General features: G+C 38.2%; 1 protein-coding gene across 1 annotated transcript in view; it reads right to left on the bottom strand.

Annotated features, from left to right (window-relative positions):
* Positions 1 to 532: 532 nt before the first annotated feature.
* Positions 533 to 23,948, bottom strand: part of LOC127617290 (catenin alpha-1-like) — a 178,240-nt gene continuing 154,824 nt past the window's right edge. The window contains exons 15-18 of the mRNA XM_052089243.1: positions 23,352 to 23,533; positions 19,775 to 19,880; positions 3,061 to 3,195; positions 533 to 2,509 (exon numbers count right to left, since the gene is read on the bottom strand). Coding sequence (XP_051945203.1) covers positions 2,219 to 2,509; positions 3,061 to 3,195; positions 19,775 to 19,880; positions 23,352 to 23,533 — 714 coding nt within the window. The 3' untranslated portion in view covers positions 533 to 2,218. The remainder of the gene's footprint in view (positions 2,510 to 3,060; positions 3,196 to 19,774; positions 19,881 to 23,351; positions 23,534 to 23,948) is intronic.

Here is a 23,948-nt window from a genome sequence, read left to right as displayed (position 1 = left end):
ATGTATATGGCATGACAGTACTGCCAACATATAATCACATGCAGTATATGAATTATAGATAGATCAATAATTATGTAATTTTTAATAATAAAGTAAAAGTCATAAATGTTGATATTTATAACTGCACTTTCACTATCAGAATATTATTAAAAAAACAATTACAGAATGGTTGGGCTTCCAAATCACTTATATATATTTTTGATATCAATAATTACATTGTTACTAGTACAAAAAATGTATTCCTTATATCGAGTTGAATTAAAAACTAGTTAAAAGGCCAATTTTGTGTACTGTATATAAAAACATTGCACTTACACTAGTAGTAATTTAATTCCTAGTATCTAGTAGCATTTTAACAAAAAAACAATTACATTTAAATTTGTAATTGATATCCGACATGTGAATACATTTTACGTTTCTGAATAAAAGGGCTTGCAATAATGACAAAACATATATATATATATATATATATATATATATATATATATATATATATAAAAAAAAAAGCTTGTGGGTTTGAAAAAAAGCAGCAGCAATGTTTGATGTCCTGAAACAAAAAGGGAACAGTCTGATTTGAATAACAACTTTGACAAAAACAAGTATTTCTCACTTGCTCTAAGAGGCAGAATGTCTCAGAGTAGTGTCAATAAGAATGACATATTTACAGGCATTTATACAGAAAGTGTTTGATAACTGCGACAAGCTGTTATCAAAACTAACAAATCAAAAACATCCCTCAAGCAATCCGTCATGTCACTCCAATGACCGAATTTACCATTGTTTATACATACAGAAACAAATAAATGCATTTTTATTAAGCTGGGACCAGGCTGGAAGTGGCAAACAGTCTTCAGACTTCAAAGAACAGTCACAGATCCATGCATGACAGCAATGTGTATGCACAGCTAGATGAAGCTTAAGAAGCAACACTTTACCACCCACTGCTCCGACTAATGTGTAACGCTTTTTCCCTGTTGACCAGTCAAATCTCTGAGCAACTCCATTTGAGGTCATACCCTTCACACAACACATCACACATCATCCTGCACTTTCACAATCAAGAATGTATTTATTGTGAGAGAAATGTTACATATAGCATGTACTTTATAAATGCTTGAGGGCTGAGAGACATTTATGTTTTATCCACTGCTTGCCAGAGATACTCAACAGATGAGCCAATAACAAACTCATTAACTAACATGGCCTTTTGAAGAATATTGATCGCTGCGATTTGGAAGCTCGTTTTGGGTGTTCGAGGTGGTTGATCCCATTTAACGTTGGCGGTGCTTGGCAGCTCGCAGACTTCTGGCCTAGTCCATCCACAACCATTTAGCCCAAGAGTTCTCCACCTCTTAGTGAGCACTCAACTGAATAAGAGGCGTGTTGATTCATTTAATCAGTGTCTGAGTCACGGAAGGGTGGGAGGAGGAGAGGCCTACGGCCAGTCTTCTGAATTTAAATCGAGGGCTAGAAGATTGAACTCACTTGATCTCAGTCTCCCTTTCACATTTTGCGTTGCCCTACTGCACCTTGAGATTACGAAGGCATTATTAATATTGTTCTCTCTTTAGGCAACTCTAGTGACTGAGCAAAGCAACCGGTTCGATGGATTTTAGTTCTACCTCCAAAGTTTTTAGTCTTTTCATTAGACTTTAATGCAAGGTGTTTGCAGCAACAATCACAGGACTTTTTTTTAATTTGTTAATGTTAACAGCTAAAACTAGAAAGGCTTAAAAAGTTATCAAACGTTTTATTAGGCACAGCAAATACAATGACTTTGTTATTGAGACTGACACTAAATTATCAATGATATGACATTGATGGGCAATATCAAAGCCCTAAGTGTGGAACATAGCCTCCTTGTAAAATACAATTCAAAAAAATGTAAATAGGTTTTCAGACGGTACATAGAAATGTGAGGGAATGCCATGAATTAAATGTATTCCCCTACCTGTCGCCAGGAAAATCTTGCGTTTACAGATTGAGCAGAATGCATATGTAAAAATATAAATAGAAATTATGAACAGAACAAAAAATTCTATATGGACCTCAGTGCACACAGCACAGCCACTGCATTTATGAAAAAAAAAAGGCAGGTTTGTAACTAAGGTACAGGAATGTGTGTAAATATTTCCTTTCTAAATCGGAGTAACTGTAAGGCTCAATGTACATCTGAAGTAAAATCTACTGCCATCTGGTGAAATGCCATAAGGGCTGCTTAAATACTATCCATTGCTTTGAATTCACTCAGGGCCTGCACAGGGTTGACAAATTTCTTTTGAGAGGACCTCTTCACTTTGTTTGTCTGACCATCATCTTGCTTCTCACGCTTGACCAGCGGCTTCTTCTCTGGAGCTTTCATCCTCCAGGAGATGGCAGGCATGTTGAGGTTTTGCATTCCTTGAGACTTTTGGTACTTAGTGGATGCCACATAGGAAGCCTTCACTGTGGACACCACCGAATTCATCAAATTCTTGGCAGCCTGAATCAGAGACATAGCACTGTCCACCTGCAAATGAAGAGGAAATGGTAAAGACCAGCACATAAAAACATATTGCTTTAGGTTATTTAGACTCATGCCCACATGCTCACAATAACATTGCTAAAACTAAGATAAAACTAAATGTATGCCCGTTTAATCTACAACAAGCTACTTTGGAAAAACATGAATGTTTGTAACCTTTGAGGGGGAAAATAAAAATCACCATCAGAGAGAACATTTGCCTTTTTCAAAGTGCTCAGATAAGGACAATATCAGCTGGGATTGTCCAAATACAAACATGCCCATTATATAAAAGGCCAAGTAATTAAGGTTAATGATCTACAATTAGACAAACATTAAAAAATAAAATCTGTTTAAAAACCAGGGCTGTAAATGCGCATGCAGCAAAGACTATTGAGCTGCACGCCAAAAACAGGAAAATAAATGAACTTGGCTGTGCAAGTGGAAATAGCATGTATTTTATTGAGCAAAAGATAATTAAGTTCTTGTTTTTCACCAGAGAGAAACTAGTCTGTTTCCTTTCTCTTTTGTTCTTCTCAGTAAATATGAAGACTTACCCCAGACACCACAAGTTCTCCTCCCAGATTCTGCACCTCTGCTTTTACTTTACTGCAGATATTGAGCTGGTGGCAGTACAGGGCGATACGCTGAAGATAGGCCAATAGATCTTGCTTGCATGCTGAATCTGGACACTACAAGAAGAAAACCAAGAGACAGAAAGTGGTTACTTATTGTACAACATAAACAAATAAAGAAATTGTGTACATCAATGTACATCAAGATAATGATACAGAAGCTTTTGAAAAACCTGACAGAATGTGACAAATGGTGATTGTAAAAGCACATAATTGCAGAATGAGTCAGACAAGTGTCTATATAGTAAAACTTTAACTGATATCTGAAGTAAAACATGTTTTCAACTCAAGTGAATTCCTCTTAAACACATGTGCTTCCTTACTGAATTTTCTCCATGGAAGGATTTTTGTGAAATATGAGAAAAAAAAAAAACGCAACAGGGACAGTAAAGGACCGCAACATCCTAAAACATTGTGACTTAAAAAAGCTGGTTGTTTTGAGGATCTTTGACTGTTGCCTGTGTATACCCTAATGCCTCCACAGTCACCTACCAAGATGCATGTGGCAGTCAAATTCACTCAAATCCTCATCGTGGCAGGGGAGCTGGGCCACTGTAAGGCTTACAGCACTACCGTTCTTAAAAGAATAGTTCTCATCATTTACTCACCCTCATGCCATCCCAGATCTGTATGATTGTCTTTTTTTCAAAGGAACACTAAGGTTTTTAGAAGAATATTTCAGTTCTGTAGGTGAATGGGTGGCAAATTTTTTAAGCAACAAAAAACACATATAGCAAACATAAAATTAATCCATATGATTCCAGTGGATAAACTAATGTCTTCTGTAGCGAAACACTAGGTGTAAAATATATATATATTTTTTTTACAAAAATATTTTAGCTTCTGACCAGCTTGTTGACAGAGTGGATGTTTGCTCCCAACAGCTTGTTGACAGAGTGGAGTTAAAACTGCCTCTCGTGTGACGTAAGTGTGTAAGCCTCCTCTGCATAGATATTTATCCATAGATACCATATTAGCAGCTGTTCCTTTGGACCGCAATACTGTTTCCACACAATGCGGTCTGAGCAAGGAGCTCGGTCTGAGGCATCTCCTCCATTATCTTGCATTCAAACAGGTCTCCTTGTTGACCATTCCACTATGGTGCCGCAGCTGACGTGTACAAACCAGCCAAATGAGGCATCCATTTATGATGATCTATGCTCTGTTGTAAACAACACTGCACTTCCGTATTTCATGTATCATGACTCGCGTGATCTTTCCCAAGTGCTTGTGTCACACGAGAGGCAGCGTGTATTTCACCCTCATGACAAAGCTGGAAGCAAAATACAAAAAAGCTACCTTAGCTAAGCTGCTGCTGCTCCTTGTTTGAACGAGCACTGTGACTGAGGGGCTCAAGTGTTGGACTGCTGGTCTTTTAGCAGTTCTGTGCATTATGAATGGAAGGAAAGACTGTTGGTTTAAAAACCTTTTAAAAGCATTTTTTTTGGTGAAGATCAATATTCTCAGTACAACATCAGTATTGGATATTTTAAGATTGACCTGCCCATCCCCATCTATCGCACTAGTCTCACAATAACACAAAATGTTTAAGTATATGGCTATAATTTTGAAAGAGTGCATTTTAATGTTTATTATCTTTCTGCATTTACTTCATTTCAAAGTGCCTTACCGTAACCACACGTTTTTTGTGACGAGTTCAAGTTGTTCTGTGATAATCAACGTTATGCCTCAAATGCTGTTGATGGTTTAACTTGTATTGAACGCTTAATTCCTTTAAATGAAAAAAGAAAATGGATCTGGGGATTTGGATCCTAACTTAAGCAGTTTTAGCCCACCCACTAATACTTGTGTAGAATAAAAATTAAATGCCTGCAGTGCTGGCAAGTGATAGAATGGATTACTGACTAAATGTACCAGTCATTTGTGCGGTATGAAGCACCAGTACTTGTTTTTTTTCCAATAATGTTGCCAACCAATATCAATTAGAGGTCGACCGATATTGGTTTTTTCAGGCCGATGCCGATCTTTTGAAATCCGGGTCGGCCGATGGCCGATTAATGCTGCCGATTTATTTTTGCCGATATTTGGCCGATATGTGCTTGTTTTTAACCTCTTATTTGAACCTTTTATTTGAAAGATAAAATGTAACACAAATAATTACTTAAGATAGACACAATTTCTCAACAAATACATTTATTGAACACTTGACCAATCTGCACTTGTACACTTAAATTAAAAATGTATAATGTAAAAACATATTGTATAAATAATGTATAACAAATATATTAAATAAACAAAGCAGGTGTTACTGAACTGCTCCAAGACACGAAGGTTGAGACCCAAATGCAGCTTTAATTAAGGAGCACTCCAGACACGTAATCCAATATTCACAGCATCCAAGAGAAGCACAGGCATAACTAGGGATGGGTATCGTTAAGGTTTTAGTGGTATTACTATCTTACCGATACTGCTTATCGATCCGGTACTTTAACGGTATTCTTAACGGTTCTTTTTGTTTATATATATATATATTACACAAATATAAACGTTATATAGGCACAGTGATTTAATTCAGGAAGGTCTACTAACATTACTCTTCAGGTGTGGTCTAAAGAAATCTAATAAAGTAATCAATTGTAAAATAACACTGCATAGTTTATATAGATAGATTAATGCTTATTAATGCAGAAGTTATTCATTCAAGAGCTGTAAGTGATTTTCTCTTTGCCTTTTGTTGTTTGATTCGCAGTAATGGCTCAATCGTCAGCATGTTCATTAGACCGCTTCCCCTTTAAGACCGAGTTCAGATCTAATAGACTCCTGATGCAGCAAATTTTCTCCCAACTATTTCCATAACTACGTCCATTTAAGACATAATCTGTGTTTAAGTGAATCTCCAAGCCGGTCGTTTTGACATATTTTTGTGTATAGTTGATCGTTTAGACGCATGAAACCCAAAATAGCCTATACTTCGCTTGTCTCTTTGCGGTGTCTCTCTTTGCGGTGTGTTTCGGAGCGCGCGCCGCCTTGGGAACGGTATCTCTTGCGCTCTTTTTATTATTAAACGCGTCCCGCAATTTAGCAACTGTAGCATTTTACAACAATCACCGATCGTGCTGATTCTGACGTTAAGTTTGAGTTTTAGGGAGAAATGTCAGTGCACCGCTGTGAAGGGAAGGAAGTTGTGCTAGACAGAATGCGGCTTATGTATAAATATTCTTTTTATAATCTTTGGAAGGCAAAATCTAAAATAAAATCAGACTAATAATCACAGATCTAAACCAGGCTACGTTTGAATGTTTAGTTCTGTCACTCATTAAGCTGGGCTCGTGTTGTGCTCGCTGTGTGCATCGCTGTGGCAGCATGTGAGCTCTCTCTCTCTCTCTCTCTCTCTGACTGCGAATAGCTAAATTGCATCACAGACAAATGGTTTCATATTATTATACATAGAAATGGCTGGCGAGATAAAATAACTTTCTCTTTATAGCAATAAAGAATGTATTTTCTTAATTTCTCCAGTACCGACAGCAGAACCGATAACGTCCGAGCTTACCAAAGCCAGTCCTTCAATACTGCGTTGGTATATTTTTATTACTTATTTATCTGCATTGAGTGACAACCCTCTCAAATATAAGACACACAAACAGAACAAATAAAAGTCTCAGATTCACTGTCTGTAATTGCAAAATTCTTGCTTATTGTGACATGATAGCAACCCTTGATGTGCAACCCTTGATGTGCCTGCTGTGATAATGCAACTTCAACTACGCTATCAATATCCAAAGTAGCCGAACGTCATGTCAACTATCGCGTTTGTCACGTTTTTTCTTGAAGTTGGCAGTAACATATCAAAAGTTTTTAATTAAATCTAAAGAAGTTATACAAATTTAATCCTTACTGTTTTCTCCAAGGAACTTAGCTCCTTCCTTAGGCACTGGATGAGGTCTGCTCACTGGAAAATGACTCGAGGCAGCGTGCTTCGAACACGTGTTCCACAACAACACTAGGCTGCCCACAGATGCGCCTGCCTAATAATCGGCTTGATATGCGTGGATATTGGCCGATGCCGATATGTAAAAAATGCAAAAAATGCCGATTAATCGGTTGACCTCTAATATCAATACCTCACCATACTTTAACAGTTGCTAAAGTAATGATACCTCCTTCACAGTTATAATTTCCAGATAGCCCTGGCCATAAATCTTTGCACTGAATTGCTCTGAACAAGCAGACCTTGAGGGGGCCTGCTCACAATTATACCAACTCCGCTTCCCAACAGTGCTTTTGTGATGGCGGTGGCCTTAGTTAGATTAGTGTGCATTTGGGAAAATGTCATGTTTTCAACAGTTTAAACAGCTAGATTGCTCATGCATACTTAAACCACAGGAAAGACGCTCAAAGACATCATATGAATAATTAATTGTGTAGCAAAATACACCAATTACAATTTGTAACAAAAATTCTGTTGCAAATGATTTTAAGACTAGTTATAAAGCCAAGTCAAAAATTGTGCACAGTTAGCCATAATGCACAAAAAAGGGGCACGAGACCCTAGACAATGTAATTAACTGTAATTAACTATGCAGGTAAACAATGGGACATTGGAACTAAAACTAGGCAATTAAATACAATAATTTAGATCTTCCAGTGACTGCATAATCAAAAGACTGTTTACAACACCTTACATCTAACCTGTCAAAAAAACTTCCTTGTGATTAAAGAATGCATTTCAGAGGATGACTAAACAAGAGTGACATAGTGCTGATTCATTGAAGGATGAAGAGGCAACCGTCTTCAACCTTTACTTTAAATTCAAGTATAATATCATTCAAAAGGCACTGCAAGCATTTTGCCAAATGAGCTCTCAACATCCATCCATTTTAATATTTGAGGCTAGTAACTCATGATATGGGACTAGAATAAAAAGTAAAGTTTACAGAGAGCCTGTGGGAGATGCAACTGGCAGCTAGGGGAGATATAAAGGTAACAATGATGGTTACGGTACTTGCGCTAATGCATTGGAACACTGAGTCTAGGTCAGGCTATCTTTACCATGCTTTATTAATAATCATAAGCTTCTATACACCCCACTGAGAAAGAGAGATAGAGAGGGAGAGACTGACAGAGACGAGAGAGAAATACAGGAAAATGGAGAGAGATGGTAGACAAGTGGGCTAAGAGTGTGTTAGACTAAGGAAGATCAGGGCTGAGAGCACAAGAGGAAGATTGATGTAGAGGGCAAACGATTGCTCATCTTTTATGACACTGAGAATGATCTGCCATTGGACAACTGTAATCCTCTTGAAGTTTTGCTTGTAAACTAAAAGGTGAAGTGTGTGATAAGTGCCAATAGTGGCACCTAAGGGAACTGCAATAATGATACATACCAAATAAGTATTCTAAATAATCTTCCTATATGAATATATATTTGTCCAACTAATGAAACTTGTCATTTATTCATCCTCATGTCATTGCTTCAATATTTTAAAGAATCACCAGGGGCTGTCAAGCTCCCAAAGGCTGGATTCTCAAATCACATGTGTATGTGCTTACTCAAACTTAGTGCACTATGTTAGATGAGACACGCAAGAACCAATGCCATTTTGTTTTAATAATTGTAAACCTGGCGCGACATCTTGATAAGTCACGTTTGAAAACTTGCATGTGCAAATGAGATTTGATAGGTATGATTGTGGTGAATAACACCTTCAATTTCTATATAACATTTACAGATTTGAGATTTATTTAAAAAAAAAAAATTAAACAGCTCAATACATTTTAAATGAAAACAACTTGCATGAGAAGTATCAGTTGAGTTTCAGAAACAGTCATTGTACTGAAACATCATTACTAAAAGTGGTGAATGATCTTAAGACTAAATACTGATAAGGAGGAATGCATCAGTCTAATCCTTCTGGACCCAAGTGCAGCCTTCAACACTGTAGATCACAGTACACTGCTTAACAGACTTGAGAACCTCATAGGCCTCTCAGTCTTAAATTGGATCAGATCATACATCTGACAAAACAGGACATTATTTTTGTTCTTTCAAAGAATTGAAACTGCACTTTGCAGTCAAAGACAGAGGAGAAAGTGAATCCAGCCAGGTCTCCTAAGCAACCAAATTGGCCTGGTTGCTAGGGACGGTAGTCACATGGGGTAACCTCCTCATGGTAACGATTAAGTGGTTCTCACTCTCAATGGGGCGTGTGGTAAGTTGTGCATAGATCGCAGAGTGTAGCATGAGCCTCCACATGCAACGAGTCTCAGCGGTGTCATGCACAGCGAGCCATATGATAAGATGTGCAAATTGACTATCTCAGAAGCGGAGGCAACTGAGACTTGTCCTCCGCCACCCGGATTGAGGTGAGTAACCGTCCTCCGCCACCCGGATTGAGGTGAGTAACCGTGCCACCACAAGGACCTAGCAAGTAGTGGGAATTGGGTATTCCAAATTGGGGAGAAAAGGGAATAAAAAAAAAAAAAGACAGAGGTGAAGAACCTTGGAGTTATTCTAGATTGTGATCTGAATTTTAAGTCTCAAATAAATTGTTACTAAAACCTGTTTTTATCATCTTAGAAATATTGCACAAATGCAACACTTTGTTTCACATGGTGCAAAAAAATTGATTCATGCTTTTTTCTCACATTGACTTTTGTAATGCTCTTTATACTGGCTTACCTAATATATATATATATATATATATATATATATATATATATATATATCACACACACACACACACACACACACACACACACACACACACACACACACACACACTATTTCACAAAAGTGAGTATACCCCTCACATTTATGTAAATATTTGATTATATCTTTTCATGTGACAACACTGAAGAAATGACACTTTGCTACAATGCAAAGTAGTGAGTGTACAGCTTGTATAACAGTGTAAATTTTCTGTCCCCTCAAAATAACTCCACACACAGCTATTAATGTCTAAACCGCTGGCAACAAAAGTGAGTAAACCCCTAAGTGAAAATGTCCAAATTGGGCCCAAAGTGTCAATATATTTTGTGTGGCCACCAATATTTTCCAGCACTGCTTTAACCCTCTTGGGCATGGAGTTCAGCAGAGCTTCACAGGTTGCCACTGGAGTCCTCTTCCACTCCTCCATGACGACATCACGGAACTGGTGGTTGTCAGAGACCTTGTGCTCCTCCACCTTCCGTTTGAGGATGCCCCACAGATGCTCAATAGGGTTTAGTTCTGGAGACATGCTTGGCCAGTCCATCACCTTCACCCTCAGCTTCTTTAGCAAGGCAGTGGTCGTCTTGGCGGTGTTTGGGGTCGTTATCATGCTGGAATACTGCCCTGCGGCCCAGTCTTGAAGGGAGGGGATCATGCTCTGCTTCAGTATGTCACAGTACATGTTGGCATTCATGGTTCCCTCAATGAACTGTAGCTCCCCAGTGCCGGCAGCACTCATGCAGCTCCAGACCATGACACTCCCACCACCATGCTTGACTGTAGGCAAGACACACTTGTCTTTGTACTCCTCACCTGGTTTCTGCCAAACACGCTTGACACCATCTGAACCAAATAAGTTTATCTTGGTCTCATCAGACCACAGGACATGGTTCCAGTAATCCATGTCCTTAGTCTGCTTGTCTTCAGCAAACTGTTTGCAGGCTTTCTTGTGCATCATCTTTAGAATTGTGTTCTCCCTACATTTCATTTAATACATTTTATTTTTGTACTGTTTAACTTTTATTTCAATGGTTTGTTTACTCTGAATTCTATGTTTTTATACTTCCAACTATGAAGCACTTTGAACTGCATTTTATGTATGAAAGGTGCTATACACATCAAATTTATTATACTCTTTACACAATGTTATCACAAACCTTCATAAGACTTGGAAAAGTAATTCTGAAACTTATGGGGTTTCTTTCTTTTTTGTTGTCCTTGCTCCAGCACATCCCAAAGACTTTCGATGGGGTTAAGGTCAGGACTCTGTGGTAGCCAATTCATGTGTGATGTTCCTCATGCTCCCTGAACCACTTTTTCACAATTTGAGTCTGATGAATATTGACATTGTCATCCTGGAATATGGCCCTGCCATCAGGTAAGAAAAAAATCCATTGATGGGATAACCTGTTAATTCAGTACATTCAGGTACTCAGCTGATATTTTATTTCTGCATAACATTGCTGAGCCTAGACCTGACCAATTGAAGCAACCCCAGATCATAACTATTATTTAAACAGAAACTGCTACTTTCACTCTTTTCTTCTGGTGTCTCCAAAGGAAGAAAGAAGTCAACAACACGTGGGCAGCTAAATATTCCATTTAGAAAAATACTATAAAAAGGATTTTTATTGTATTTTTTGGCCCAGGAGGGAAGCCACCTCTAGCATTTACACATTCACTGACTTTATGACTGCAGGATACTGCATTTTGTACCAAGAGTTGGAGGGGAGGATTACAGTTGCAGCAATATAAAGCACAGAGTTTCTTGCCTATCAGAGATAGTTCTGTTTCTCATCCCTACATCTGGCTGGGGTGGCTTCTTGATCCAGCAACAAGTCTGGCTACGCTGTAAGCCCCAGCAGAGCAGATGTAATATTCAGTGGTTATTTGCCGTTTACGGTGGCCACTCCAGCTGGCTCTAAGCATTGTGGGATTTGTAGTAAAGATCATCCAGCTGGGCACATCAGCACTACCCTGTGGGAACTCAGTATGGCTGGACATGTCTAGGCAGAATTTCTCTCTAGCTTTATCATAAAGAGCCAGCAGCAGCACTAGAGTGTCCTTACTCAAGCATCTGGCTCGCACAGGCAACCCGCCTCATCTGCTTTGCTATTCCACCCATTATTTCAGCAGTCATTAATAAAGCACCAAATTTTTATCAATCACTGAGCTCCTTTCTTTCCCTAGAGCAAGAGATCTTACTGCAGAGGAAGTCAGACAAACAGCAGAACGAGGTGGAGAAAGGGAGAGAGAGGATGACGGTGGTGCATCAGAACAGAGCCCTGCTAAAATGAAACCTGCTAAGCATACTAATTAGAGGCTCTCCTGTTAGAGACGGCTCGAATTTCCCCTCTGAAAGCATCATTTGTGCATGCTCAGCTGCTGAATTCATCCAAGTTGAACAGGAAATGCAGCCTGCCTGCTCTAACTTAGACACATGTGAATACATGACCACATGTCAAACAAAAGTATTTCCACCTTTCTTCCTCGACATGTGCTTCCTCCACTTGCGAGGGCTGTATGCAGTTCACAAGCAGTTCTGCCCATGTAGTCTATTCCAGACCCACAGAGCGGCAAAAAAAACTGCACTACCACAGCGGTTTTATTTTTTGCGGGGCATTGTGTCCGGGTAAGTCCTTTATCAGGTTAACCCAAGAGCTGATTTTGCTTTTATCTGCCACTATGTAAAAATGTGTGACTTCTGAGAAATGTTTCTTCTTATGAAATCCATATAGCCCCCAAGTACATACTGTAACCTTACATTCAACTTCTGCCTCATTTCAACCTGTTATGTAAATGCAGTTACTTAAGGAATGTGATTTTACTTGGTTGACAATCTAAAATCATCAGTGGCCTTTGGATTGTGCACGAGGAGTTTTCTGCAAAACATAAATAAATAAAAAATAAAGACTTTAATGAAAATTTTAAGGAGGCTCATTCAGCCCGAGACGGAGGATATAATAACTTTTCAAATAGTTTATCTTCATAAGCAAAAACATCCTTTTTTTCCCCCCAGAGGGTAATTTAATTTTATAGGAATGAGCTAATGAAAGAGAAATTGCTTGAATATGCTGTCTAATAGTGAACTTGGTGTTGAAAAGTAATAGCTTATACTTAAAGTTCAGTTAGTGGCAAGCAAAGCAGTTTTAATAGGGCAAGAGTATTAATTAACCTGCAGGTGAAGTGTTTATTCTGACATAAATAAGTGTGCGTTTCTGTCCCACATGGCATTGGGGATTAAACGACAAACACATTTTTAAATCAGACTATACAGAGAAAATCATTCAAAACAATGAAAAGGACATCAAATATCAGGATTGAAGAGCAGAAGAGAATGCCGATGATGAAAAAATTACTGATTTCACACTTCAACATTAAAAATATCCTGCTGTAAAAGTGAGTAGGAAGGTCAGGCCACATCACAGGAAATGTCATCTGGCCTGCTGAATTCTATTCTAAATGGGCGGAGGTAGTAGAAAAGCACGGGCAGGGTTCTGACCTTTCTCAACACATCAGGGAGGAGAAATGCCACTTTCCCATATTCACGGACATTGCAGCATTTTAATGCAGATCAGCCCTGATTACAAATTGAGCTTCTTGGGTAAAGCATTCTTTTGTTGGTTATGCCCACTAACACCCAAGGAGATACTGATACCATGCTTTCTGCACTCCTCTCGAGACTGGACTGTATGAGCTGAGTTTTCTCTCCAATAAGCAGAGAACAGATGACATATGGAGTTGATTTGATATCAGCTCAGGACTAAACTTAGAATCATTTAACACAGGCACCACTAAATAGCTTAATTCTGCCCTTCCAAAATACATTGTATAAAGGCCAGAATGGACAGCTGCTTGTGGATGATTGTAGTGTAGGCAACAAATATTATAAATATATTCATAAATAAGAAGAATGCCTGAAGCAAGCAAGCTTCAACTTCCATAAATGCATCAATTGGAAAAGAAAAAAAAAAGAGAGAATAGTGCAGGTAGAGATTTGACATCCTGACTGTGACCTGAATTGGACAACTATTTGGACTACAAATATACTCCTCACCTGGTGGAAACGTGATGTTCCAGTACATCTCTCAGGTATGAACTTATTCTAGATTGTATTTACAGGCTGTGCAAGCACCATATATACAAGAGCTGCGGAAATTCTTGGATACAACAGCAATAAAAACTGATACCCTACACACATTCAAAAACATAAAAAACAAAGGTGGTAGCACAAAAACATTCATATCATTGCACAAATTCCTTCTACGGAGGCGAAGAGGGACAGGGAATCCAGCCCACTCAGTCATCAGTATTCAACGTCCAAACTAGGAACAGCAATGTACCCAAAGCAATTGAAGGTTCATTTAAAAGCACCTGTTAATATCAAAGTAATTTTTTACAGAGATAAAAGATTATTCTGTCCGTTTGTGTGGCTAATGTGTTTTATATTACATTTAAACGGTCTGCTGGTGCGCTTGTTTTTGGGTTTTTTTAACGGCTAAATATAAAAGCCATCAGGGACCATGATAATCAATCAAGGGGCATTTGAAACAGAGTGATGATCTTGCTCCTATCCCACCCAATTACCCAAAGAAAAAAAAAAATAGAGGACTCCCAATATTTGCCAATGCCAATTCCATTCAGTCACTGTTTATCTTGATCTAGGATCAGGAGTTGTTCTGAACTCAATCATAGTGACAAAAGCAAAAACTGATCTTGAATCAGCAACTCCAATTTCAAGGTATGTGAGGATGTCTAATAAAATATTAAATGTGTGCTTTTACTCATGGGCATCATTGATCGAGCGAGCAACTTGCCAAATCATGACATGGCAAAAGCCACAATCAGCTGTACAAAAAAAAAAAAAAAAAGTGAGGGAGAGAAAGCACTTCCCAAACAGAAAGTTATTAATAGGACTGGCTACTAGAAAAAGGATTTAAAAGCACCCATTTAAAACAGTTTTTATTGAAACCATTAAACAGTTCTTTCATTTTACTCAATTTAAAATTAACATTGAAATTTTGTGCTGTGTGAAATTTTTATGAATATTTATATGATTTCACTGAACCTGAGTGTAACACTGGCTTTAATTTAAAACCGAATGCACTTCCTACTTTATTTTAAGGCACATTCTGAAAATGTCAAACATGCTGTCTAGTAAGGGAGCTCACTAGGATGAGACAAAGCCACTGCATTTGTAAAAAAAATAAAGAATTCCTATATATGAGCATTTTGTAGGATTACATTTTTTAAAATAACATGCAAATATGTTCCATGTTGTTCAAGCTGGATAAAACCTGTGCAACTATTTTTAAAAGGTGTCACAGAATCTCAAATGGACTAGGATCAGGACCCCCCAGGGTTTATTTGGCCTCATGTTCGGGTCACTATACTTCTTCAAATATAAACCTTCTAAGCTCTTTTTTTAAAGCAGACTAAAATAATTCTTGTTCTCAGAGAAAAGTTTGGACAACTTAAAGGTGTCTGGAAGGTTTGTTATTGCATTTACTTTCATAAAACTGAAAGTTAGTGTCCAGTGGGACACCGGGATAGCATTTTGTACACTCATCTCTGTTTATCTCTAACTTTTGAAACTCTTCTATGAAGCATTTGTAATTCAGAATAATGAGAACACTGTTTAAGGGTATGAATACTTTTGTATGAATACTTCCATGCTGCATTATATATTCAGATGTCTAAAATAAGAAAAAATAAATGATCAAATACAAAAGAAACGTTGCATAATAAGTCATGGTAATACTATGCAACACAGCTTGCACTCAATTTCAACACAAACACAAGGAGATCCAGGCTGGTTGGTGTCTTGTAAGGTTCCAACCCTTGAAGTGCAGAGCTGAGAATTGGTGGGGTTGCTCCTTGATATTTATAATACAGTAGAGGGAAATTTACAGGGTTGTCACCGTTAAGCAGCCAGGGGCCAGAGCTAGGATTAATCCAACCTGTGGTGGTGATTATGGATCACCATAAATCTTGCATGATTGAATGTATATTGGAAAAGTACACTATGTATGTCGGTATACATCACCAGGATACAGCACATGTACTGCCGCCCGCAGGCCGGATTAGTTAAATATGCAACCCTGATATTGTGTGATAGTGTCCATGTGTGGCAATTTCTTGTCCTCCTGTGCATGGGAGAATATTTATGGGCAGTGTTGTGGCTGCCACATTTACATTATAAATCTCAATTACATAGAATTATTTGTTTATCACAGTGCTTCGATGAAATCCTCAGAGGGTGCCCTGCAAAATCTGCTTATAAATTCTTAATAAACTGCAGTGCAGACCTTTGTGTGGCAATGACCTAAATTCTGCATCCTCATCCCAGCACTTCACTCATTTCTTTAAACTTTAATCGAGCTCTGTTACAGCCATTTAACTGATTCTTAAACCTGCCAGAAATTTTTTGGCAGCACAGTACAATCATAAATTGGGGCTGACAAGTTCATACTGAATATCTTGGATTTAAAATCTAATTTAAATTATGAAAAATGTTAAGTAAAATAAAAAATATTTAGGTTTCTGCACTATTTCTAGGTCAATAATCACATGCAGACCCTGTTCCTCCCACTGCCAATACACTTCATCAATACACAAAGCATTTCAGGCATTTCAAGTCCTCTATTAACTACACACAAATAAATCCAGAAGAACTGAATCCATTTTCAGAATACACTAAAGCATTTTCATTTATACACTAGTTTGACGCACAGACGCACACACTAGCACCTGCAAGTTACCCATCTGTTTTCTGTAGGGGATATCATTGTGTTCATCACAATAAATAAGCAACATCAAAGACTTTATGGGATGTGACTTGCTATGAAAGCTTTCCCCATCTCTGAACTGGTCATTTAGTATTCCTCTACAATTGGGTCAGCACAGGTAACATTACTACAGAAGTGTAGCTGCCTCTCGTCAGATCAAAGTGTGATCTAAATAAAATATAAAAAGTACAGAGCTGCTGTTTGCACAAAGGATGCTTATTATGGAAGATTATGTTAAAGAAATCTTTTTGATAGCACACTGCAGATGTTAGCAGGCATGGCTAATTAAATGTCACGATATTAGTAAAAAAATAAAATAATAAAATAATTTGATTAATGATCAAGTTGTTTTCACTTCAAGGTGCAAGGACAGTATTTTAATGGATTTTTACTTGGTTACACCACTTGACATTTTTAAAGTCATTTTCTTTAGTAATTTCTTTGTAAAAAAAATGCCATTTTGACAGAAATTAATATATAGCATGACCCCAGGCTTCACAAGGTCAGGCACTGTTCTCAGTAGGGTTGTGCCGATACCATCGTCCATCGTGATGGCTGACCAACATCACGATGTAGAGCCACCATCGTGATGCCACGCCCCCCTTTTGCGAGTCTTGCTAGTGTGACTCACTAATCCTAGTCTCTTCTATAGTTAACCTAAAAACTTTGCAGGGATTGCTCTGTAAATTAAATTGAGAATATAACTAATGCATATATGCTATTTTAAATACTGTAGTATATGCCAGAGACGTGACGTTAGTCTGTGAAAATACCGTGTCAGGCAGGCTACACAAATATTGATCTTGACATTGTTAGCTTCTTGTCTTTTTTTTACATGTCTTACACTGTACATTTAGATTAAAATATTTTATGTTGTAGGCTACAAGAAAATAGCCTTTATTAATTAATTATTAGTAGTTGTAGTGTCTCAGAAAGAACACTACACTACACTGAAGCGGCAGTTTAAGATAAACCCAGACCAGCGAACGTCAAATAACTTTTGTCTGGTTAATACTTTTAAAGAAAAATTTCCTTGGCCATAAATCCATAATGTCAAATCAAATGAAAGAAACAAGGTGAATATGAATAACACACATTTATTAAAACAACAAATAAAGAACTAGAAAACGGGAACAACACTCAGACCGAAACTCGGCATTAACATTTCACTTATAATTAGCAGCACAATTAACTTCAGCACAGGCTACAAAATAAATTGTTATTGAAATATTGTAAAGTGGTCATATGAACTACACAAATGAACGTTTAAAAAATAATATGCAAAATCGAATAGCTCCGCAACGGAGGGGCAAAAAATACGTAAAGAAGTTTAATATCTTTCACCATAGACCATGTTTAAATTTCGATGTTTCTGGCCAGAAATACCAACATATTCACTTTATCTGGTTTTAATAAGCTGCGGATTGGAGTAACTACACTACCCGCTGTGCTGAAGACCCGCTCTGATGGAGTACTGGTAGCACGGATGCACAGATATTTCCGTGCTAATCTTGCCATGAACGGAAACCTTTTGTCGTTCGTTTTCCACCAAGTCAGCGGGTCCTCTTCCCCATCAATGGCCATTTCCTGCAGGTACATGGTCATTTCTGCCTCGACCTTTTGCTCATCAGTGAGTAAAATAACGAAATTATTGATTTTAAGTGGAAAATAGTATTTATGTAAAGAGATATATTAAAATAAAAAGCGCACAACTCTTCTTAAGTGAAAGCTAGAAAAAAAAAATGTTTCACGTGTCGTGCAACCTACTGATAAAGCGCCGACGAGTCATTAGTTGGGTTAGTAAAATAACGAAATAATAATTTTTCATATCATTTTTGAAAATTATATGAAATTATATTAAACACCACCACCCCCCCCGACGATATCATCGTCCATCGTGATGTTTTGCTGTCAACATCGTCAACTGCCAATTTAGGGGACATGTCTGAAAAGATTCCAGATTCTGTCTGAAAGAGCGCATGAAGCGCTCTGACACGCGCGCTGTCAGCAGGGTTCACGCCAAACTCCCGCAAAGATACATCCCGTCTTTCAGACAGGATCTGAATGATTTTGCTTCATGAAAAATAAAGCTGTGTTTAATCAGAGCATTAAAATAACATGTGCAATTGAAGAAATGAGGAAAAAAATATTTTTCTATTGCATAATATAATACAAATATAATAAAACATTTATAACATATTTATTACAATTAAAAACAAGTGGAAATGTAAAATTGACCATACCTGAAGTTGACCAAAAAGTTAGACATATTTGAAGTATTTAGAAATATTTTGATATGTATAACAATATTCATGTCATTAATCACTTTTTAAAGCCTTAAAAAGGAAATCATTGTTTATCTCCATTTTATTATTTGATTTATATATTTCAAGTTAAATATGTAAAAATAATTCTTAAGTTGTATGAAGACCACATTTAGAAAAAGCACACCTTAAAAATATTACAATTTATGACAATTCATCGTGAAAGCTCTTAATGAGACCATTTATTGTCGCAGCCCTAAAACAGATAATTAATCGTCATAATCGCAATTATTTGTTTGACAATTAATCGTCAGTCAGGTTTCATTACCATGACAGTTCTAGACATGTCAATTGGCAGTCTTCATGCTGCAGGGTGATGCTAGCGTAGCATCCAGTTTTAATTAAATAACAAACTGAGAGGAGAGGCTTTCGTGTCGGGATGAATGATGGGTGATGATTTTGCTGTGCAAAACCCTTTCCTAAGCTCAAAAAATCCCTTTCAAACCTCGCTATTGAGAAAGAAAATTTAAATCAGAAAGAACCTTTGCAGCACATACCGCAATATGATGTTAACTGGACATTTTCTTGTATTATTTTCACAAAGCCTGTGTCATTGTCACTCAGCTTCAGGAATAAGAGCAGCTTTCCAGAATAAAAATAAGTGACGGACTGTGGGGATTGCATTTACAACAGATCAATAGTGGTGATTTACCATCACAGGCTCCATCACAGTTTCAAAAGTTTCTGGGAAAAAGCTATGGATACGAGTTGGTGGGGAGATAAATTATGCAATGTTGTGTTTCACTGGAGTGTTTCTTAAGGATTAAAATCCTTAAGTGAAACACAAGAGCAAGGATAATTCACTGAGCAACGATGTCCTTACAAAACAAGACTGTGCGAGCTGAACTTACTTGATCTGCAATAGCACGGCCAAGTTTGTCCATTCTCGAGCCGGCTTCAGCAATCTTCTTCGCTGCACTGATGACATCAGAGGTGTTTTTTAGTGGTCCTTTGCCCCTGAAAAAAAAAAGGATTCAGTTTCATTCACAATTACGGTGTGTTGAAGGTGTAGTTTGGAACGGTTTTGTGAGCAGTCCGCATTGGCGTGTACTTGACAGTAGGTGGGACTGTGGACTATGTCTGATACAAGACAAGCAGTCAACACATCCAACAGATAAGAATGGTTGGCATTTGCTGTCATTTTGATAAGACTGAAGAAAAAAAACAGGCTAGTCTCGCTCAAGGGAACACTGCCCAGCTTGTACAGGGCTATTTGGGTAATATCCCTTTCAATTGATTAATCTCATTAAAAGGAAAAACCCCCTTCAACATGCGTCAATTCACTCTCAGCTTGTAAACAAAGAGTGGTTAGAAAGAGAGAAAGACAAAGAGTGAGACAGAAATAGACAGATGGCATGAGCTAACAGCGGCTCCCACCCACTTCTGTGATGTCTGGTCAGCTTCCTGGGGTCACTGCCATTTCAGTTCATTTAACAGTTCTGGCCTCATCCGTCCCAACATCCCATCCCGCCCCCCGAGTACCCTGGCTATGAACTGGTCAGCCATTTGCCAGCTCTGTGTGCCCACAAGGGAATGCGGGGCACAGTTGGCAAGTGGCGCAACCTGGATTCAAAGCTGCTCTCTTCAGGCTAAACTGAACAATCCAACCCACAACAGATGGAATTTTGTGATCTCCCTCTCTTTAGAGAAGTCAACCCTCCCTGTTACGTTTCTCTCTTTTTCTATGCCATTCAGACAGGATCCTCCTGGAAGCACATGCTGATGCAGAACTGCATCCATTAAAACATTCACTGGAATTCATCAGAGACATGTCTTATAGAATAAACCCAACGAATAGCAAATGGACAAAAACTTTTGTCTTTTAAGATTAAAAAATAGATTAAAAAAGATGGCTCATTTTGATTGCACTCTGCAAATGGTGGCGGTGGTGGCATTGCCTTAACACGCTATGACATGGAGGATAGTTGTATGAGGGAGGCTCCTACAATGTGACTGTCGAGCGAGGGTGACTCTAGCTCACTTGACAATCCCACATCAGATATGCAACTCTGACTGAGTGCCCATGAATTAGCCACAGATACTTGTTCCAGATGGGGTAGTGCGATTGTGTGTGTGTGTGTGTGGCAAATAACCCGCTCAAGCACTGGACCACAGCATGCACAGACAGGTGGCTCCAAAATATGTGACACGAATCCCGACGATGCATGCTTTATTCATGAGCAGAAAGGGACATAAGCAGTACTGGTGGCAAGTCCTTCTCTGCAGGTTTTGAGGCCGGATAAAGACTCCTCAAATGAATTTCCTCTTTATAGCATTAACCTTCATGGGACTGTGTGCCGACTCGAGGTCGAGGGGTAATAATTTGGCCGTAGACTGAATTAACTTGCTGAGACCTTCACTCAGCACAGTTTTGCAGGTGACACATCAGTGCCGATTGCCATTTTTCATGCAAACGCCACCAAATTTGTGCAACCTCATCGACAGATGTATTCCAGTCTTGATGCTTTTTATTTGAGTGACTGAAAGATTTCCTTCAACAAGGTGTGACTGACTATTTAAGCTTAACCAAAAATGATATGCACATCCCTCCAACATAGTACATCAGCTGTATATACATGTTGCATTTAGGGCTGCAACATCTAATAGATAGAACTAATGTTATATTGATTAGGTAGGTAGTTGACAAATAAGGTTGTCCGAGGTGAAAAAATATATACAAATCTAGTTTAAAACTTGCCAAGTTCAAACAAGTGCATAGATGTAATTGTGTCCAAGTTGCTTCTATATTTTTTTGGAAAAAAAAAAAAAATATATATATATATATCTATATATATAAAATAGCATTTTCTACAAAGAAATTACTAAAGAAAACAACCTTAAAAATGTCAAGTGGTGTAACCAAGTAAAAATGCATTAAAATACTGTCCATTTCCCAATTTTGCTCATATTCTATGGACTGTAGGATAGCTGTCACTCAACCTTATCTGCAGAATAGTGAAGTATTCACACCGGAAGCCCATTTCGTTTTCTGTTCTCCAGTGTTTTCACTTGCACCTGTTCTTAGCACTGGAAATATGTTTAACGTATTGAATTTGTACAAATTGGCAAAAAGAATGTGATTAACATAGTGCCGATACTTAACAGTGTCATGATGACTATCTTTTGATAGTGCCTCCCCCAGCAAAGTTTGAGTGAGTAGATGACAAAGCTATGGCTGGAGGTGTTACGCTGATATAATTTGCTACTTTGAATTATGACATTCAAAAACTGCACAAGTTGGGCCTTAACACTTGAAATGGTTATTCTTCATTGGCATAACTAGTTTTAGAAGTTTTTACATTGCTGATAAAGGAAAACACTCAAGCAACACTGTGGTTAGACAGGAAAACGGGATTTAATTTTCGGCATCCAGGACCCAAACTAACCATTTTATAATTTTACTTAGCCCACTGATAAATCTGCAAAAATCAGTTGAGGCTGATAAATATTAGTCAATCAGTTATAAATATAGCATTCAGGTGTTCATTGCATTGGGAAGGAATGGAGACATGTTCCTAAAGAGGAGGAAGAGGCAGACAAAAGGTGTGTTTTTTCACTATTCTGCAGATAAGGTTGAGTGACAGCTATCCTACAGTCCATAGAATATGAGCAAAATTGGGAAATGGTCAGTATGATCCACTTAAAAAGGGGTCTTGGTTAGTACAGGAAGGGAAAATAGATAGAAATTGTTTTGTTCTATCTGTCTGTCACACACACAGAGTGTCCTTTAGGAGAGCAGATGGCAGTCACTCTCAGGTTTGCGGTCCATGAGTGTGCATGCTCTGTCAGACCTAAAATGGCCTTTTCCCTGATTTCACCAGTGTACAGGGGAGGAATTCAGGTGACCTTTTCTTCCACTAGTAGTGCTTGTCTTGTGCTGTTTTTAAAATGAACTCAAGACATAGAGTGGAGACAGCAAAAATGAATCTTTCCCCTTCAACCTCTGTGTTCGGTAAAGGGGGAAATGCAAGGATGTCTTAAAAGACAAGGAGGCAGGGATGAGGCAGGTAAAAAGCCCACAAAACAATCCACAGCACATATGCTTAAAAAAAGAAATAAAAAAATAACATGAGATGGAACAGTCCGTCATGAGATGGTCTCAGTTAATATTAGACCTTACTAATTGATGGGTGATTTAGGCAAATTACAGCGGAAATTAGGTATAAAAACTGACCAGCCAGTCTTTTAATATTGGAAAAAAGGTCTGCCTTTAAAAAGACTAGTGCATATTTCATTACCAACGCAAACTGCAATACAAACCAATATAAAGTTGAACTGCTGAGCCGAGACACTGTGAAAGAGAAGCAGTAATGCATGGCCAGCTAGGCCTAATGAGTTGAAAAATAGGAGTGTGTGTGTGTGTGTGTGTGTGTGTGTGTGTAGTCTCTGACAGCAAGTCAAGCACTGAATAGAAAGGTTTGCTCTCACCTGGTGAAATCTGTCATCTCCATCATGATCATGCACATCTGCTTGGCCAGAACGATGATGTCATTTCCACTGTCATCCCACTTGGACACCTCAGCATCCAGCTTGCTCTTCTCCTCCTGGAAACTGGCCACCTGCTCTGCAATCTTTTCCTTCTGCTCCTGGGGCAACTGAGCCATGATGGCCTGCCAATTCCAAAGAGAACCTTATATGTAACAAAACCCATAATGATCTGCTCCCTATACACTGATCTTTGACTATTAACGAGGAAAAGAGATGACAAAGGATATGCAATTAAAAAGAGAAAATTGGTGTTCAATATCCCCTACTGCTCCTTTCTTGCCTTCTTTCTAACACATTTCTTTGTCCTTTCTCTCTCCCCCTTCCTCTCATTTCTTGCATGACCGGCCTAGCCTGTGTGAGTAGGAGAGATTTTACAGCTTTGGCTGGTGGGGTATGGGCTGTGAAACTTCATACCTTGAATTCTGTAAAAGGTTCGCAACCTTTTATAACAATGCAGAGCAATGCTTTCTATGGTCTCAATACTCCCTCTATGCACAAATGTTTTAAAGCCAATACGTATGTTTTTTTTCCTTACAC

Source organism: Xyrauchen texanus, chromosome 23 (assembly GCF_025860055.1).
Source record: "Xyrauchen texanus isolate HMW12.3.18 chromosome 23, RBS_HiC_50CHRs, whole genome shotgun sequence".
In the NCBI taxonomy this organism is placed as follows: Eukaryota; Metazoa; Chordata; class Actinopteri; order Cypriniformes; family Catostomidae; genus Xyrauchen; species Xyrauchen texanus.
Note: the sequence above shows the minus strand (reverse complement) of the source record. Positions and strands in the feature narration are given on the sequence as shown.